Here is a 20,569-nt window from a genome sequence, read left to right as displayed (position 1 = left end):
AAGAAGACCTGGCTTTTAACCTCACTCTGCTAACTATGTCTGTGGGTTTACATTTCCTCTTCTGGCCCGGCCAGTGTGGTTCAATGGTTGAGCATCGACCTATGAACCAGAAGGTCACAGTTCAATTCCCCGTGAGGGTATGTGCCCAGGTTTCAGGCTCGATCCCCAGTGTGAGACTTGCAGGAGGCAACCAATCGATGATTCTCTCCCATCGTTGATATTTCTATCTCTCCCGCCCCCTCTGAAATCAATAAAAAAATATATATTTTTACGAATTTAAAAATAAAAATAAATTTCCTTTTTCTGTACAATGGAGGTGATACTATCCTTTTCACTTCATGGCTACAGGGCTTTAGTGTCTGAAACTCTTAACATGTGCCAAACAGTGGGCACTTGACAAACGTTAATTTCCTTCTCTTTATGGGCTAGAATGAATCAGCACTAAACTTATTTCCTTCCCAGAAAAGCTCCTGTGAGGCAACCAAGACTGAGTTCCTAGAGAACTGCTGCTACAGGCTGCTTTGGCATTACCTGGCGCTTGTTAGAAAACGCAGCTCAGCCCCACTCTAGAGCTACCGAGTCAGATTCTGCACTGGAACTAGAGCTTCAGGTGATTCACTCACAGAATCAAGCTGGAAAAGCACCATCTGAACTACAGCTGAGTTTTAAAAAAAAATAAAAATGAACTACAGCTGAACTTAGTACCTTAATGCAGTGTTTCCCAACCTTCTCTCATGATGAGAATCACCTGGTGGAGTTGTTAAAACACAGATTCCTGAATCCCAACTAAGAAGTGCTAAACTAGAATTTTTGAGAACATATAGGTAAAATTGCATACCTAACTTAGTGCTCTGTATATAACATCTGTGTTAGAGCACTAGTTAAGTATACAATTTTACCTATATGTTCCCAAAAATTCTAGTTTAGCACTTCTTAGTTGGGATTCAGGAATCTGTGGTTTAACAACTCCACCAGGTGATTCTCATCATGAGAGAAGGTTGGGAAACACTGCCTTAATGGCATTGTAAAACCACCAGTCAGCACTGAAGACAGTTGGAATGAGGGTGAGGGCAAGGAAAAAAAGAGCTCTTTTTCAGAAACTTTAGGCTTGGAGATTCCTGGAGTTCTTGGGTTATACAACAGAGGCTGCGACACAATTTCTATGATCTACATATAATTTGTTTTACAAATGCATTCATTTTTCTCAGTGAACCCCGCCACAACAAGCACACGATATGGGATACTTATGGACATCCCACTTCACAAGTGAAAAAGCTAAAGCTTATCCTTCAACTCCTCCAAACTGGTTGTTCTGCTTGAAAGCCTTCTTTGCCTTCCGATGGTCCACAGCAGTGGTTCTCAGGCTATGGCATATGTAAGACTGATCCAGGGAGCAATCTGAGAATGTAGATTCTGGAAAGTATGACTCAGGGGTCCTAGAATCTGTGGGGATGCTAGGAAATAAAATCACTAACACCTTCAGATCCACTCTCCTTGGCTTGATGAGCAGGACCCTGTACAAGCTGGGCCCCAAGGGCATTTCAGGGAGACCCCTACTCATCCTTCCAATGCCAGCTGAAAAGGATCTCCACCATGGGGCCACACCAACTGCTGGTAGGCCTACAATAGCATTTCTCAAACCTTAACGAGCAAATCAATCACTGGAGCATCTTGTTATGCTGTGATTTTGACTGATTCAGAATCTCTAGCCAGTTTCTGGATGCACTGATGGGTAGGATGGCCTGCTACACTTTACAGCATGAATCCAGTGTGGCTGGCATTCATGGGGCCAGGCTTCCATAGATATTGTTACAAACAGCTCCCAGAATTCCCTTAAAATTCACAACAAGCAGAGAAACAAGTGAAACAAACTTTGTGATTGACGTAAAGCACTTCCTAGAGCCCAAGTGCTGTGATTACTTTTTAGTGTCAAACCACTGCTACCATTTACTGACCACTTACAGCTTGCAGCCTGGGCCAGGTGCTTTGTGTTTGCTCTCCTACGAAAGCACTCAGACCTAGGTAGGCCCGAAATACTAGTAAGTGGTAGCCCTTATTTCTAATTCTCACAACAAACATGCCAGGCTTATAAGAGCCACATTCTTTATCAGGGATCGCACTAGCCACTTTTCTAAAGAGGTGCACTTAACCAGTAAGAAAACTAACAAAGAAGTTAAGTAACTTGCCCAAGTTAGTTACCCAGCCAGCAAATAAGGCAGCCAGCATGTAAACTCAAGCAATCAGTCTGGAGACCTCAGTCAGGCTTATAAGTATATTAATACATCCACATTCCCTTAAAAAAGGACACAGGTTCGGAGAGATGAGGTGTGAAGTCAACAGTCTTAGGACAATTAGCTGCTGTAGAATGGGAGTGAAATGGAAGTCCAGGGCTGTGACTCCCAAGCTCCATTCTACGCCATGCTGCCTTGCCAAACTTACCATTCAAACCCTGAAGTAAACAAAGATGTGGATTATGCTTAACATGTGGGGAAAGTAAGTCTGCCTAGCCCAGTATTCTGCTCAGCTGCAGAGTTCCCAAGTCTCCCCAGACAGGCCCACCCTGGTCACATGATGCTCACGTGTCCTTCTCCTTCTCAGAACTTTCGTACTCCAGGAACACGATGTGCTGGGGGTAGTGGCCGCAGATATCCCCATTCACATTCTGGATCACACTGTAACAGTAGTCTCTGCCAAACAGCTCCAGACACCTCTTCTCGATGCGCTCAACCTGCACAAAGGAAGAGACCTGAGTACAAGGAAGATTCTAGGGCTCTGAGTGTGAGAATTGGGTGGTGTATGACCTGGAGAGGTCACTGAAAATTACATATACCTCTGTGATTATTATTCAATGCCAGGAAAAGACCTACTGCGGGGTCACAGGCCCTAGCTGTGTAGTTCATTAACCAATGTGATAATTGGTTATTATTAACCAATGTGTTAACTGGTCCCTCCAATGTATAACATAGGAGGGACACTGAACCCCTCAATGTTGCAGTGAAATTGTTAAGCATTTGAAGAGAGGATTACAGCTTTCATCTAGGTCTGGCAATGAGAATGAAGGGAATTCCAAAGGGTAGAGAAAAGAGGAACTGAAGCCTGCTTTTGATAAAGGAACAACGTGTGTGGGCTGTGCTCCGGCTCTCTAGGGGAAGGAAAGGGATGGGCCCACTTTTAGTGTCAGGCTGTGTAGGAGACAGTACAAGGAGGCAACATAGTTCATCTCTTGACTCCCATTCAGCCCCACTACTCCAGCTCCTTCATTCTGACCTCTGAACTAGAGGAATACTCTTAGACTTTTAGAAATATTTTATCCCTGCCGGATGCAGGGGAGTAACCCTCCTCAGTTCCTCACTCTGATCCCCGACCTCCAAAAACCCCCGTCTCAAACCGAAAGGACTTACTTCCTTGCTACAGACTGACCTCGGTTCCTCCTTTCTCGGTTTTTACATCGACCCTTACTCTCCGGATCCAAGACCTGGGACCTCTCCTCCTTCCTCTGACCCCTAACCTCAGCCTTCCCGCCTAACTCTCCAAAACCCAGGAACCTTCCCCTGCTCGTTACGCCTGCGGACTCACCCTGGAGCCGCCGGTCCCGCTGCAGTCTTTGGCCCGGTACTGAGTCCTCGAGAACTCCTCCAGCAGCTCCCCGAGCCCAGGCTCCCGCGGCGGCGGGGTGCCCGAGGAAGTCGAGGACCCGGCCGAAGCGGCGGCGGCAGCGGCGCCCCGAGCGCCCGCCATGGCCCGGCCCCAAGTCCCCTCAGCGCCCCAAGTCCCTTCAGCGAGCCTCAGCCCGGCCCATGGCACCCGGAGGCAGCGGCTCCGAGCCTGGAACCTCCAGAACCGCTTCAGCCGCCGCCTTCCGCTCCCACTTCCGGCCCCGCCCCGCCCACCGGATGTTTACCTTTTTATGGCCAATCGGAGCCCGGGACCCGCGCCCCGCCCCACGCCCACGGCCCACGGGTCGCACGCGGAGCGATCCAAGTGGCCTCGAGGGAGGGGGCCGAGCCGCCCGCCGACACCCGGCGCCCCGCCCCTCGGGGTTTCCCCCGGGGAAGCCAGGCTGAACCATCGAGGTCGGGGCCGGGGGGGGGGGGGGGGGGGGGGAAGAGGGAGACGTAGGAAGGAGGAGCCCTGGGAAAGGAGCGAGTGAGAGTGAAATAAACCTTTACAGCAGGAGGAGGAAACTCGTGGAGGCAACTAGTGTTGGCAGCCTCAGGAATAACAGTAACAAAAAGGCAGTGTTTCCTAAGGCACCCTGCTTGCTCTGCTCCTTACAGCGTCCCCGTGATTTTATAGTGCCCCTGTCATCTACCTGTTTCATTAATGAGGAAACCCACAATAGTAACTGGCTTAGCATTATTTTTTATTTATTGATTTTTAGAGAGAGGGGAAGGAGGGGAGAGAGAGAGAGACATCCGTTTATTGTTCCACTCATTTATGCATCCTTTGGTTGATTCTTGTATGTGCCCTGATCCAGGATGGAACCCACATCCTTGGCACAGCTGTCAAGCTCTGACCACTCGTCCAGGGCTTTGGCTTGAAAGTCTGTGATTGAAAAGCCCATATTTTTCTTTTTTCATAATGGTCTTGATGAGAACGTTCAAACCTGTAAAAAAAAAAAAATATATATATATATATATATATATATATATATATATATATATATATATATATATATATATGTTTATTTGAGCCAAACTGGCAGCAATTGTTGGGAAGCAAGATCTCAAATACTCTGGAAAATTAAATTTTGTGGTTTCTTTTATGAATTTGAAATTAAGGATTGAATTTAAGAAAGGTTACCTGAAGGTGGGAGAAAGCAGGGCTGGGATGCAGTGTTTCCCAAACTATTCTCATGATGAGAATCACCTGGTGGAGTTGTTAAACTACAGATTCCTGAATCCCAACTAAGAAGTGCTAGTCTTAGAGCACTAGTTAAGAATACAATTTTACCTATATGTTCCCAAAAATTCTAGTTTAGCACTTCTTAGCTGGGATTCAGGAATCTGTAGTTTAACAACTCCACCAGGTGATTCTCATCATGAGAGAAGTTTGGGAAACACTGGATTACAGGATAGTTAACAAGATTATATGCTCTTAAGAGGGTAATTAAACTTATTTTACTTATTTATTTTACTTTTGTTAACCCTCAAGGGTGAGGATATTTTTCTGTTGAATTTAGAGTGGAAAGGAAGGCAAAAGAGAGAAATAAACATCAATGTGAGAGAGACATATCAATTGGTTGCTGTTAGGTCTGACCAAATAATCAAATCTATATCCCCTCACCTGGGAAACTGACCTTTAGATCATTTTCCAACCAACATTCCTTTTTGCTTAAACCACATTCCACTTACTAAAACCAGTAACTTTCGCCTCCGGACTTGCCCAGGATCTGGACACACCCAGAGAATTCCCTGCTGAAAAAGTCCGCCTAGAGTCCTTTAAAAATCAGACTCCCGGACCCTGGGTGCTAGCACCATTTTGGGGCTCAGCCCATCTGGTCTCCAGATGATCTAATAAATTTATAAAATTCTTTACCTCTTTTGGCCTCGTGTGTACCTCCTTTGGTGACACTAACAGCTGCCTCCTGCAAGTACCCTGACCAGGGCTGGGGATTGAACATGCAACTGAAGTACTTGCCCTTGACCAGGAATCAAAACCGGCAACCATTTTTGTGCATGGGAAAATGCCCAACCAACTGAGCCACAAAAGCCAGAGCAAAAATAAATCTTTGACTAAAAAGTTAAATGCCCATCATGATCTTCCCAGTTAGCAATTTATGATCAGATCACCCTGTGAAGTTTTCTGCAGAACCCTTTTTTCACGCACAATGTAATATTCCCAACATTCACAGAAGTGGAGAAAATAGCATAATGAATCCACCAGCCAGTTTCAATAATAATTATCATCTGCCCATCTGTGGTAGGCAGTTAGACAGACATACCTAAGCAGAACAAGGACGATGGGCCTAGTACAGAAGGTTAACAGGCCAGAAAGCCCAGGTGCCTCGCAAAGGACAAAGGCAGGGTGGGACTCGCCCGAGGGTGACCTTTCCTCCCCTAGCTTATCCTTAGTCCTGCTATTTGGACCCCGTTGACCTTCCCTTCCTAGAGATATGTAACATTTAGGTCTCAGGTGTATTCAGTTCCACACCCAGAAAAGCAGCAAAACCTGACAGGCTATGCCGTGGCTGACCTCAGGACCAGCTGCACTGATTGATGATCCCCGGTGCCAACCAATCATGGGTCCTGGAAAGTGATAACCAGAGCCGTAAGCCAAGGTGTTTTTCACAGAGTCGTGCCTCCAGACGCTGAAGAATGAGCTACACGGACCAGAAGATTTAAGCAAAAGTGTGGAAAATTTATTACAAGCAGATTCAGAATCCCCGCAAGGGGAGGGGGACCCAAGAATGGGCTGCCCGTTAAAGCCTTGTCGTCCAGGGGTGCATATCTGCCACAAGCCTGCTGCTATATCTATCTGTGCCGTCACCTGATGGATTCCCTCAATAGTTTTTGCCCAGCAACGGACCTAAACTTTCCCTGTCTCTATTACTATCCTAAACTTTTTCTGTTTCTGTGTGTTCGTCCATCTTGTTTACAGCAGGCCCTCCATTGGTTTCCCATGCCTCCCTTCCCATGCTTTGAGTCCAGAAACATTTTATCATTTCTGCTTGGTTGGTTCCTGCGGTTAGGTTGGCTCAAACTGCCATGTCTGTCCCTGCCCTATTGGCCTGCATTTCAAGTTAACCCTCTCAAAAGGACACACCTGAAAAGCTGCTGAATATTCTATTGAGATCTTCCCCTGGGACCTCCCCTAAAATCTCCACCTTTAAAACTCTTAGGACAGCCGAAACCGGTTAGGCTCAGTGAATAGCGCGTTGGCCAACGGACTGAAGGTTCCTGGGTTCAATTCCGGTCAAGGGCACATACCTTGGTTGCGGGTACATCCCCAGTAGGAGGTGTGCAGGAGGCAGCTGATTGATGCTTCTCTCTCGGCATTTCTAACTCTCTATCCCTCTCCCTTCCTCTCTGTAAAAAAAAAAAAAAAAAAATCAATAAAATATATTTAAATAAATAAATAAAACTCTTAGGACAGAGGACCCAGCGCACTCCCCCTCCCAGAAGCACGCCAGTGCCTTGTCCCTCCCTCTTTCCCTCCCCCTTTCCATAGGTGGTTCACCATTACCATCCTCACTCCCAAACTCCTAGGGCCCTTCCTATGCCCCTATAACTTGTCTCCTCAGCCCTTTTTTTCTATGAATTACTTCTACCTCTGTGATTTTATAAATAAACTAGTGTCCTGCTGCACGGATTTGTGCACATTGAAAGGAAATTAATTAGAAGAAATATTTTAATCTCTATGTTCTCGCGTCTTGCTAATGAAAAGAAAATAGGATTCCACCAAGTCTCCCATCTACCTGCTCCAGGACTTCTGTGAGGATCAAATGAGATAAGGCACGGGGAAAACACTTCACAAACAGTTGGTTAAACTATAAAATGTTTGCACCTGGCTCTAAAGCAAGTCGTGTTCCTGGGCTGAAGAAACTCCAAGGAGGCTAGTCGTTAGGGCAAGGAAGCCAGGTGTTGCTACATGACGTCATTAGGTCATTACCCGGCACCCATAGCGACTGCTTTTTGGGCTGCATTTTGTGCCGGGGGTCTTGGCAGCAAAGGCTGTGATTTGGTGGGCTGTCGCTCTGGGGTGGTGGCAGGGCCTGTGTCCCACTTGGAGGAAGCTGTTTATTTTTAAATGGCCAGCGCATGTCATGGCACCTTCTGCGTTGAGTACCTGCCCCCTGGTGGTCAGTGCTCATCATATAGCTACCGGTCAGAGGGACAGACACCTAGCCTTTTATATATAGAGATAGATGTTCTCTTATAGTTTGAGTCTTGGTTCTGAATTCTTTCCTAGCCAAGTTGCTAAACCCAGGTCAGATGCAACCCCACCAGTCTATACCTGGTGCTATTTCTGCCACCTACAACAAATCTACGTGTAGTCAATCCCCATCCAGTAGAATTATTTTAAAGCAAATCTCATTATTTCATCTTTAAATAATGATTTATCTCTGACAGATTACTACTTTAGTAAAATTATTACTAATTTTTTGACAGATTGTTAAAAAATGCTTAATGCCCTGGCCGATGTGGCTCAGTCTGTTGAGTGAAGTCCTGTGCACCAAAAAGTCGCTGTTTGATTCCTGAGCAGCCGATCTATGTTTCTTCTCTTGCTGATGTTTCTCTCTCTCTATTCCTTTTCCTTCCTCTCTCTCTAATATTCCCCTCTGGGGATCGAGCCCACAACCCAGGCATGCACACTGACTGGAAATCAAACTTTGACCTCCTGGTTCATGGGCTGACACTCAATCACTGAGCAACATGGGCCAGGATCTAAAATCAATTTTTTAAGTCCTAGCTCAGTGGATGGAACATCCGCCTGCAGACAGAAGGGTCCCAGGTTTGATTCCCATCAAGGGCACATACCTCAGTTGTAGGCTCCTCCCTGTCGGGGTACTGGTTCATGCCAGAGAAAACCAATCAATGTGTTTCTCTCACATATATGTTTCTCTCAGTTTTTCCCTCTCTCTTCCACTTCACTCTCTCTAAAAATCAATGGAAAAATATCCTCAGGTGAGGATTAAAAAATTTAATTAATTAATTTAAAAATAATAAAATAAAATTTAAAAAATTGCTTAAGAAAGACAATTTATCCCTAACCAGTTTTGTTCAGTGAATAGAGCATCAGCCTGAGGGCTCAAGGGTCCCAGGTTTAATTCCTTTCAAGGGCATGTACCTTGGTTGCAGGCATATCCCCAACAGGGGATGTGCAGGAGGCAGCTGATTGATGTTTCTCTCTCATCGATATTTCTAACTCTCTGTCCCTCTGTTTTCCTCTCTGTAAAAAAATCAATAAAATATATATTTAAAATAAAATATATAAGGACCTCATAGAGCTTCACACCAAAAAACCCACAATCAAACATTTAAAAAGGCAGATGAAGGAACTTTTTGAGCAAAAAGGAAAAGAAGAGAACTCATGGACTTGGACAACAATGTGGTGATGAGAGGAGGTAGAGGAGGAAAAGGAGCTGGAAGAGGGCATAAAGGGGCTAAATGGTGATGAGGAAATAAATAAATAGACAAATAAATAAATGGGCAGCGGACCTGAATAGACATTTCTGGAAAAAGGACATACAGATGGCCAACAGACACATGAAAAGATGCTCAACATCTCTAATCATCAGAGAAATGCAAATCCAGACCACAGTGAGATATTGCCTCACATGTGTCAGAATGGCTACCGTTAATTAATCAACCAATAACAAGTGCTGACAAGGATGTGGAGAAAAGAGAATCATATAATGCTGGTGGAATTGTAGATTAGTGCAGCCACTATGGAAAAATAGTATGGAGGCTCCTCAAAACAAAACAAAACAAAACAAAAACACCCTAAAAATAGAGCTGCCGCCGAAATCGATTTGGCTCAGTGGATAGAGCATTGGCCTGCGGGCTGAAGGATCCCGAGTTCGATTCCGGTTAAGGGCATGTACCTTGGTTGCGGGCACATCCCCAGTAGGAGGTGTGCAAGAGGCAGCTGATTGATGACTCTCTCTCATCGATGTTTCTAACTATCCCTCTCTCTTCCTCTCTGTAAAAAATCAATAAAAATATATATTAAAAAAAAATAGAGTTGCCATATCATCCCATAATTCCACTTCTGGGTATTTATTTATCCAAAGAAAATTGTCCTCAATTGGTTGGGTGTCATTCTGGTGACAAAAAGGTTGCTGGTTCAATTCCCAATCAGGGCACTAGTGTTTTGGGCTCAATCCCTTTAGGAGGCATGCAGGAGGCAGCCAATCTCATGCCAATGTTTCTCTCCCTCTCCCTTCCTCTCTCTCTAAAAAAAAATCAATTATATATATGTATTTTTTGTTGTTGTTGTTGTTGCTGCTGCTGTTGTTAATATCTACCCGAGGATATTTTCCAGAGAGAAATTACTTTTAGAGAGAGTGAAAGGGAGGGGGAGAGACACACAGAGAGAAACATCTCAATGTGAGAGAGATACATCGATTGGTGACCTCCCGAGCGCCCTGAGTGGGGCAGGGAATCAAGCCTGCAACTGAGGTACATGCCCTTGACTGGGAATCGAACCCGAGACCCTTCAGTCTGCAAGAGGACGCTCTATCCACTGTGCCAAACTGGCGAGGGCAATACTTTCAGGAACAGAGGGTCATGTATAGTGATTTGCCAGTGATTGCCCCTGAAAACCCTCAAAGACCAGGAGGCACCATCGAGGCAGTTTTCCTCAGTGGTGCTAACCTGACCATTGGGAGTTTTGCAAATCCTGGCACACACAGTCCAACTTAATATGGGGGAAACTACATTTTCTTTATTTATTTATTGTGGACTCTTGCGTCCACAGACCAACACTATCCATTGAGCCAAACTGGCTAGGGCACTTGTATGGAGTGCTACTACGTGCCAGGCACTGCATCACTGGAAGGGCCTGGATGTCAGTGCTAAGCAAGGTGGGGAGATCCTTGAGCTGCTGTTCGTGGTCTTGCAGGGCAGGTAGCGGCTAAACAACAAATCCAAGGCAGGGCAGGTGAGATGCTGTGGGAAAGTTTGGCTTCTGGAATCTTGTCTACAGAAAATCTGAACCAGGAGACAGAATTCCCACTAGACATCTCTCTCATGACAACTGCCAGAACCAGAGAGGAATGAAGTCTCCAGCCAGACTAATTTACACCCTAAATTTAATATTGCTAAATGGCATCCCCAGAGTCTGGCAGAATTTCACTTCCATTGCTAATCAAGGGCTGTCTGGTGGGTTACTTAATAACAAGCCCCACTCTGATTTCTGCCTTCAAGATGGAAAATCACATTCCTGATCCTTACAAATAACTGGGATGGGGAGACAGAAGGAAGAATGGCCCAGACATGGACTTCGGAGCAGGCAGACATGTCTATGCTGGGTTCCCAGGTTCTGTAACCTTGAGCAAGGCAACCTTTGTTCTCTAAGCCTCGATTTCCTTATTTATAAAATGGGGACATTGAGCCGAAACCGGTTTGGCTCAGTGGTGGAGCGTCGGTCTGCGGACTGAAAGGTCCCGGGTTTGATTCTGGTCAAGGGCATGTACGTTGGTTGCGGGCACATCCCAGGAGGCAGCTGGTGGATGTTTCTCTCTCATCGACATTTCTGGCTCTCTATCTCTCTCCCTTCCTCTCTGTAAAAAATCAATAAAATATATTTAAAATAAAATAAAATAAAATAAAATAAGTAAAATGGGGACATTGACATATATACTGAGTGGCCAGATTATTATGATTTCTGATTAGGATTAAAAACAATAATGTATTATAGAGACCCAACACATGGCAGTCAAGAAGAAATGTGGTTTTTTGTTTTTTCCTTATTCATTTGAGATTTTTCTTTATTTTTTTAAAAGCCCTAGCCAGTTTGGCTCAGCCGCTAGAGCATCGGCCTGTGGACTGAAGGATCCCGGGTTTGATTCCCGGTCAGAGCACATGCCTGGGTTGCGGGCTCAATCCCTAGTGGGGTGTGTGCAGGAAGCCGCTGATCAATGATTCTCTCATCATTGGTGTTTCTATCTCTCTCTCCCTCTCCCTTCCTCTCTGAAATAAAATAAAAAAGTTGTGCAAGATTTATTTTCTAAAAACAAAACACTGGTGAAAGAAATCAAAGAGAAACAAATCATATACTTTGGAGCCGACATCTCGGCGAGGCAGCAGCGTCTCTCTGCTCTCCGGCCCCGCGATGCCGCTCAAGGAGGACAAGAAGAAGAAAGATGCTGGAAAGTCGGCCAAGAAAGACAAAGACCCCGTGAACAAGTCGGGGGGCAAGGCCAAAAAGAAGGAAGTGGTCTAAAGGCAAAGTTCGGGACAAGCTCAATAACCTGGTCTTGTCTGACAAAGCCACGTGTGAACAGCTCTGTAAGGAAGTTCCCAACTACAAGCTCATCACCCCAGGTGGTCTCCGAGCGGCTGAAGATTCGCGGCTCCTTGGCCAGGGCGGCCCTTCAGGAGCTCCTCAGTAAAGGGCTTATTAAACTGGTCTCAAAGCACAGAGCTCAAGTGATTTACACCAGAAACACCAAAGGTGGGGATGCCCCCGCTGCCGGAGAGAAGATGCATGAACAATAGATCTTGCCAGCTGTACATTTTGAAAAATGAACCTTTATTAAATCAGAAAAAAAATCATATACTCTGTTCATGAATTAGAAGACTCACTGTTGTTAAGATGTCAGCTTTCCCCAAATAGATATATAGATTCAATATAATTCATTTAAAAATTTCAGCAGGGTCGAGACTGGTTTGGCTCAATGGATAGAGCGTCGGCTTGGGGACTGAAGGGTCCCGGGTTCGATTCCGGTCAAGGGCATGTACCTTGGTTGCGGGCACATCCCCAGTAGGGGGTGTGCAAGAGGCAGCTGATCGATGACTCTCTCTCATCGATGTTTCTAACTCTCTATCTCTCTCCCTTCCTCTCTGTACAAAATCAATAAAATATATTTTTTAAAAAAATTCAGCAGGAATTTTGGTTGATATCAACAAACTGATTCTAAGATCTTTACTTTTTTACTTTATGTTAAGTATGAGTGTCTAAAGATGTAGAAATAATAAAGGGTAGAAATAAAATACAGAACCTCTTTTTTTTTTATTAAGTTATTATCTGTGTACATATTTTACATTGCCCCCTTCCCCCCGCCCCCCCCAAAAAAATACAGAATCTCTTAACATCACTAATCTGTTTTAGGAATCAGATATTCTATATGAAAACAGACTGGAAGAAGCCTGCTTCCCATTATTTTACATGGGAGAAATTATAATGCGTGAGATGTCAATACCAAACCCCCCAAAATTTCCCAAAACAAAAATAAAATACAATGAAAGATCTGCATACAAGCAACAATCTATCATGTTAATATTTGATGTGATTAAAACTATTGCTTCCTTCATACAGTAGTACTGGTATAAGGACAGATAGACAGACCAATGGAATATAATAGAGAGCCTAAAAATAAACCCTCACATGTATGGTCAGATGATTTTCAAGAAGGGTTCCAAAATCATTCAACAGGGAAAGGACAGTCTCTTCAATAGATAGCCACATGCAAAGAATGAAGTTGAAATCTTACATTACAGAAAAATTAATTCAAATGGATCAAAGACCTAAGTGTAAAAGCTAAAAATATTAAAAAAAAAAAAAAAAAACTCTTAGAAAACATTGGGAAAAGGTTTCATGACATTGGGTTTAGCAATAATTTTTTGGATATGACACCAAAAGCACAGGCAGCGAAAGAAAAATTGATAAACTAGACTTCATCAACATTTAAAACATTTGTGCATCAGCTGAAACCAGTTTGGCTCAGTGGATAGAGCGTCGGCTTGGGGACTGAAGGGACCCGGGTTCGATTCCGGTCAAGGGCATGTACCTTGGTTGCGGGCACATCCCCAGTGGGGGGTGTGCAGGAGGCAGCTGATTGATGACTCTCTCTCATCGATGTTTCTAGCTCTCTATCTCTCTCCCTTCCTCTCTGTACAAAATCAATAAAATATATATTTTTTAAAATGTTTGTTGTTTAAGCCACCTAGTCTTTGGTATTGTGAAATAGCAGCCAGAGTTGGTTCAGACAGGCAGTATGATTGGCGGGCCTGGGACCCATATCCACTCCTGCCCAGGGAGGGAGGAGGGGCAGTGCCCTATCAGAAGTTGGATACTATTACTAGAAGAAAAGGAAAAGGAGCGCTGGACAAGCCCCACAGATTTTTCATTACAGCTTCATGTGGATATTTAATGAGGGATTCCTTAAGAGGAGACAATGTCATTTATTTTAATCAGGGGTCCTCAAACTTTTTAAAGTGGGGGCCAGATCACGGTCCCTCAGAGAGCTGGAGGGCCGGACTATATGAACTACTAATTCATACTGTAACACCTCGGCTGCGCTCACTGCCCAAAAAACCTGGCGGGCCGGATCAGACTCCTCTGCGGGCCGCATGTGGCCCGCGGGCCATAGTTTGAAGACCCCTGATTTTAATCATCACAAGCAAGAATTAACCTATTTTTGTATTAATGTTTTGAAGACTTTATAGATAAGAGTAAATTCTACATACGTGAATCCTTTAGAGTTTTTCATCCATCCCCAACTTTTTAAGGATTAATAATATTTTAAAGATGGAATGGTTTGAATGGCTCCACATCTGAAAATGGACTTTTGTTTTTTTCTTCAGCCTATCTCAGTTTTATTTTCTTTTTTTAATATATATTTTTTTATTTTAGAGAGGAAGAGAGAGAGAGAGAATCATTGATCAGCTGTCTTCTGCACACCCCTTACTGGAGATCGAGCCCATAACCCAGGCATGTGCCCTTGACTGGAATTGAACCCGGGACCCTTCAGTCCACAAGCTGACACTCTATCCACTGAGCCAAACCAGTATGGCTACCTCAGTTTTCTTAAATGTTTTCTTAAATGTTAGTACCTAAGAACTACAGGATGGGGTGGTTTTGTGTATAAGAACCTTGATTATTGTACTTTATGGACAATAAAGGGATTTTTTAAAGGGTATTTTTTTTTCTTATAGCCATTTTCAAGGACCTTCATGCCTTTGGTATCTTTAAGGCTTGTAACATGGCTTTACTATTATCAACTTTCTCTAAATTTCTGCAAGAACACATTCAGGTAATAAATAGTAATTTACACCATATTTGTCTTCAATTGGATTTGTCTTTAGAACCTAACCTGCTACAAAATATGAAATCCTCTCTACTAATCTTTACTGAACATGTGGCCAAAATCTCACATATTTTACCTCATTTAAACCACCCGAGACTAAGGGGTTGTCAGTTGAATTTTATAGGTTCAGATAATTTTAAAAACTTACTCAAGCCACACAGATACAGGGATTTACAGAACACAATTACCCATTTGTCTAACTTGACAGGTCCCATGCCGCTCTGGAGAGACTCATCGGCTCTGAACAGTTCAATGTCAGGGTTATGTGTACCGGCTTTGACCAAACCAGTGCCGAGTTTGAGTCCCAAAACTTCCACTTTCTAGCAATGCAATGATAACAGCAAATAGCTTTGAATGTTTTCCAAGTGCTCAGCACTCTGTGTGCACAATATGTCATGCAACCTTCCTGAACCCTGGGAGTGAGGTAACACTACTATCGTCACCCCCACTTTACAAGTGAAGAAACAGGCTGAAGAGCAATTGTGAGCAGAAATGAGATTTAAATCCAGATGTCTGACGCCAGTGCATGTGCTCATAACTAAATGATATGAATTTTAAAAAGGGAGCAAAAGTAGTTGAGAAGAAATGAATCCATTCTGTGGAATGACCTATATGGTGCACTAAGGAAGAATGGGTACTCTGGGCCCTGGGTGGGTAGCTCAGCTGGTTAGAGCCTCGTCCCAAAACACCAAGGTTGTGGGTTCGATCCCCAGTCAGGGCACATATTAGAGTTAACCAATGGCCCAGCCAGAGTGGCTCAGTTGGTTGAGCGTCATCCTGTGCACCAGAAGGTTGCTGGTTCAGTTCCTGATCAGGGCACATACCCAGGTTTTGGATTCGATCCCAGTCAGGGTATGTTTGGAAGGAGGCTGATTGATGTTTCTTTCTCATATCTGTGTTTCTCTCACTGTCTCTCTCTCTCCTCCTTCCTCTCTTTAAGCATGTCCTTAGGTAAGGGTTTAAAAAAAAGAGTCAACCTGCCCTAGCTGGTTTGGCTCAGTGGATAGAGCGTCGGCCTGCAGACTGAAGGGTCCCAGGTTCGATTCCGGTCAAGGGCACATACCTGAGTGGCTGGCTCAATCCCCAGTAGGGGATGTGCAGGGGGCAGCTGATGGATGATTCTTTCTCATCAGTGATGTTTCTAACTCTTCCCTCTCCCTTCCTTTCTGAAATCAATGAAAACATTTAAAAAAAAAAAAAAGTCAACCAATGAATGCATAAACAAGTAGAACAATAAATCAATCTCTTTTTTTCTCAAATCAAATTTTTTTTTTTTTTAAAGAGTGGTCACTCTGGGGCAGGATACCTGGAGATAAATAAATCTCAGATCCTCCACTTGCTAGAGGTTTGACTTTGGGCAAGTCATTTAACCTCCGTGTAATGAGTTTGGGCAAGTCATTTAACCTCTGTAAAATGACCATGTAGCAATACCTACCTGTATTAGTTTCCTAGCACTGCCGTAACAAAATACTATACATTGGCAGCTTAAACAACATAAATTAACTTTCTCACAGTTCTGCAAGCTAGGCCAAGTCCAAGATCAAGTTTGCTGTGAAGTTCGTTTTTTTCTGAGGCCTCTCTCCTTTAGTTGCATTCTCCCTGTGTCCTCCATAGTTGTCCCTTGGCCTGTGAGCTATATGTCCTAATCTCTTTTCATGAGGACAGTGATATTGGGTTGGGGCTGACCCATGACTTAATTTTACCTTAATTACCTCTTTATCATCCCTATCTCCAAATGTAGTCACTTTGTGAGGTACTTACCTAGAGGTTAGGACTTCAATATATGAGTAGGTAGGGAGGGCACAATTCAGCCCATAACACCATCTCATAGGATTATTGTGAAGATTAAATGAACAATACATGTAAAGCAAAGATCAGGGGACCTAGAATGTTTTAAGACCTTAATAACTGTTCAACAGAATTGAACACTTCACTTAGAACACTTAATAATATTGAGTATCCAGCGAGTTACACACCTTTCTCTGGTGGGATATTAGCTGGATGTGCCCTGCTGGCTCTCTTCTTCGCCAGGTGCTCAGTCCGGCCTCACCTTTACCTTACGGTCCATGGTCCCCATCTTGATCCCACCACTGTTCCATTCTGGTCTGGTCGCTCCCTGGGGACAACGAGAAGGTCTCAGATTTTTCTTTCTGTAACTGCTTTCCCCCACCCCCCGCCCAATTTGTCTTTAAAATGAGGAGACATTCTTCCCCAGCTACTCCCAGCTCAGCAAGTGCCTTTCCAATGCTGCTATTTCTACTCTTTGGAGAAGCTACTTATTAAAATTTAATGACAATCACTTACATTTATAAAGCCATTTTCAATTTACAAAGCCTTTTTTCCCATCCATTATCTCTTTTAATCCTTACCACAGCTGTAGGAAGGATGTTTTTTTCCTCCATTTCATAAATGAAGAAAATAGGGCTCTGAAGAGCAGCATCCTTGACCTGGGTCACGCTGTTGATCACTGGCAGAGATGGGCCTCACATTCTGGTCTTTCACTTCCAAGATGTGAGGAGTAACTCACCTTTCAGGCCTTCTTTTACAGATAAACAACCCAGGGTATCCGCCCTGCTCTCTTTTGGGGGGATGTGGGGACTATTTTTAAAAATATATATTTTTATATTTTTGTTGATTTCAGAGAGGGAGAGAGATAGAAACATCACTGATGAGAGAGTATCATGGATTGTCTGTCTCCTGTACGCCCCCTAGTGGGGATCAAGCCTGTGACCCAGGCTTCACACACACACACACACACACACACACACACACACACTAGAATTGAACTCGGGACCCTTCAGTCCTACAGGCTGACACTCTATCCACTGAGCCAAACCAGCCAGGGCTGGGACTATTTTTATTGGAAGTGACAAAAATTCAACTCAAACTGGCTTAAACAAAAACTGAATTTATTGACTCACCTAATAAAACAACCCAGAAGCAGGTTTTGGGGCATGGATGGATCTAGATGCTCAAACTATGTCATTAGAACTTTCTCTCCCCATTTTTTTTTTTTGAGAATTTAAAAAAGAGTCTATTTGAGCCAAACTGATGACATGCTGGAAAACAAGAGCTCAAATGCTCCTCTTTCCACTTCTTAACTTCCTTCTGTGTTCATCTTATTCTAAGACAAATGCTCTACATGGGATATCAAAGGTGGCTCCAGTAGCTAAAGCTTTCAATTCCCCAGTTCATTATTCTCAACAGAAAGAGAACATCTCCTTATAAACTACAATCAATGACCTGGATATCCCCTGAACCAATCATTGTGTCTGCTATCGTGGAGTATTCTCACTGTCCAGGCCTGATCATTTGCTTCCCTGTGTGGAAGAGGATGGTGGTGACAATGCAGTGAGTCTCACCAAACGCAGGGACTGAGTAAGGGAGAAAGGAGTTTCTTTAAAGGAAAAGTATTGATGTCAGAAGTGGTGTGGGTGGTGGGCACATCTCTTCAGGGCACCATTGCTCTGCAGAGCTAAAACAGGACAACCAGAGAGGAACTGGGAGCCCATCTTAGCAAGAATTCTCAGTTCTTGCCCTAGCTGGTTTTGCTCAGTGGATAGAGCATCAGCCTGTAGATTGAAGGGTCCTGGGTTCGATTGTGGTCAAGGGCACATGCCCGGGCTGTGGGCTTGATCTTCTTTAGGTGGGGGCATATAGGAGGCAGCTGATCAATGATTCTCTCTCATCATTGATGTTTCTCTCTCTTTCTCCCTCTCCCTTCCTCTCTGAAATCAATAAAAATATATTTTTTAAAAAAGAATTCTCAGTTCTTGCCTTGGGAGTAGTCTATGTTTTTTCCCCATGGACTGCCTACCTTGGCTCACTAGAATAGAGAAAAAGGTAGTTATTCAAGGCAGAGTAAGGAGAAAAGATGGAGCTTCTGGCTCCAGTAACTTGTGTTCTGAACGGTACCCAAACCAGGAGAACTCATGGAAGGGGACTTTGAAGTGCTCTTTGAGGAAGACCACTTGCCTACTTCCTCCTCCCAGAACCTCCTATCTCCCCATGAAGCTGTGAGCTCCAGGAGGACAGGGACCACATCTATTTTACCCACCATCTTCTCCCAAGGCCTAGCATGCTATTGTGCCTGGCACAAGGCAGGTGCTCATCACATGTTTGTTGCCTGGATGAACAGATTCGTGAATCAGGTTGATCAGTCTAATTAGCAGGATTGATCCACCCTTCTGTATAAGTGACCTCTGTTCTCCATCTGTCAGGTAGGGGAAGGTTTGGAAAGAGACTCTCTCCACAACCCCTCTCAGCTTATGATAACGGTATCTTAGGGCTGTCGGGAGGCAGACAGGATGCCCTTTGCAAAGAACCAATAGAAGGTAAGCAAACTTACTGAGCACTCAGGTGACATGACATCACATGGGTCTGAGGTCTCCAAATTGTGAGAGTTCATAGACTCATAATATTTTTTATAAGTACCTCGCGCTAACGGATTCGGCCCCTGGAGCTCCAGACTCATAATATTTTTTATAGTAAAAAGTTAACACTGCCGAAACCGGTTTGGCTCAGTGGATAGAGCATTTGCCTGCGGACTGAAAGGTCCCAGGTTCGATTCTGGTCAAGGGCATGTACCTTGGTTGCAGGCACATCCCCAGTAGGGGGTGTGTAAGAGGCAGCTGATCGATGATTCTCTCTCATCGATGTTTCTAACCCTCTATCCCTCTCTCTTCCTCTCTGTAAAAAAAATCAATAAAATATATTTTAAAAAATTAACACTGCCTATTTTTATTTTGCCAAGTAAAGACATTAAAAAGAAATTTCCATTAATTATTATCACCATTTCTTTTTTAAAAAGAGATTTTTTACATTAAAATAGCAGGAAGTACATAATCTCAGGAAGATAATAACTAGTCCCTTTCTCCCCTAAGGTGGGGGAAAAAGACAATTGGCAACTTTACCTATCTCCCCCGCACCCCCCACCCCTGGACAGAGGTAAACTTAATCAGGCTGACCCCTGTGTGAGGTCCAGTATTTGGAACCCACGAGTAAAGATTATTTTTCAAAGCCCACTTTTAATCTTCGCTTTTTAAAAATCAAAGCTTAATCCGTTCACTTTACAGATGGGGAAACAGAGGTTCAGAGAGTGCAAGTCCAAGGTCAAAGAGGTAGTAAGGAGTCAGAGTTTGAATTTGTCTGCGTGCCAAACCGGGTCGCCTTGGCAGATCCTGAGCCAAAGCTTTCCCCTCACTCCAGGGAAAGCAGTGACCCACCCGGCCTTCTTGGAGTGCCCCCAGGGTGAGCTCGGCCTCACTTGGATGCTTTGTTCTTAATGATGTACCCACTTCATGGCAGGCACTGGGGACAACAGTGTAAAGAGGGTCACACACATGTCCCCACTCTCCTCTCCTGTGCCCTCACCGTGGGCCCCGTTCCTTGCCTGGCGGCCAGTGAATCCCCCCCGCCCGGGGGCTCCCTCTCCCGGAGCTGTTGGCAGTCTCCTAGGCGACTCCGGGAGCCTTCCCCGCCTGCCGGACCCACAGGACCGGACGCGCAGCGTGCACCTTGAGGCGCTGTGATAGGCTGTGAGGAAGGCAATTTGGAAGAGAGAGATCTGTTCCAACCCTATCCCATCACACCGCCTCCGGCCCCTCCCCGCTCCCCATGGACTCTGCGGGGACCCATAGCCCCGTCGCGTAGGCTGGGAGAAAGGGGTTCCCCAAACCGGAGGGCTCTACCGTGCCGGGGACTCATTGCTCCGGCTGGGCGCGCCGCCCGGACCCGGGCCCGGGCCCGCCCCGTTCCGCACGCCCGCGGCGGGAGCGCGCCTCTGCGCTGCGCGCCTGGACCCGGGGCGCGCGC

At 44.8% G+C, this 20,569-nt stretch overlaps 1 protein-coding gene, 1 long non-coding RNA gene and 1 pseudogene across 10 annotated transcripts in view; 1 reads left to right on the top strand and 2 right to left on the bottom strand.

Annotated features, from left to right (window-relative positions):
* MTMR14 (myotubularin related protein 14) overlaps positions 1-3,882 on the bottom strand; it is a 53,417-nt gene extending 49,535 nt beyond the window's left edge. For all 8 annotated transcript variants that reach the window (XM_084901965.1, XM_084901958.1, XM_084901962.1 and 5 more), the window contains exons 1-2: positions 3,577-3,882; positions 2,580-2,728 (exon numbers count right to left, since the gene is read on the bottom strand). In XM_084901965.1, the coding sequence (XP_084758091.1) occupies positions 2,580-2,728; positions 3,577-3,738 (311 nt within the window). In that variant the 5' untranslated portion in view covers positions 3,739-3,882. The remainder of the gene's footprint in view (positions 1-2,579; positions 2,729-3,576) is intronic.
* Positions 3,883-4,380: 498 nt separating this feature from the next.
* Positions 4,381-20,561, bottom strand: LOC311631660. Its single transcript, XR_014796617.1, has 3 exons — positions 20,446-20,561; positions 16,732-16,871; positions 4,381-4,606 (listed from the first exon to the last, which is right to left on the bottom strand). It is a non-coding gene; the product is annotated as an uncharacterized lncRNA (long non-coding RNA).
* Positions 11,736-12,164, top strand: LOC311632139 (small ribosomal subunit protein eS25-like; annotated as a pseudogene). Its single transcript has one exon. The product of its transcript is annotated as a small ribosomal subunit protein eS25-like (transcript).
* Positions 20,562-20,569: the final 8 nt, after the last annotated feature.

The sequence above is a fragment of the Pipistrellus hanaki genome, assembly GCF_964339955.1.
Source record: "Pipistrellus hanaki genome assembly, chromosome: 13".
Lineage (NCBI taxonomy): Eukaryota > Metazoa > Chordata > Mammalia > Chiroptera > Vespertilionidae > Pipistrellus > Pipistrellus hanaki.
The sequence above is the reverse complement of the archived record's forward strand: the minus strand, read 5'-3'. Positions and strand labels throughout refer to the sequence as shown.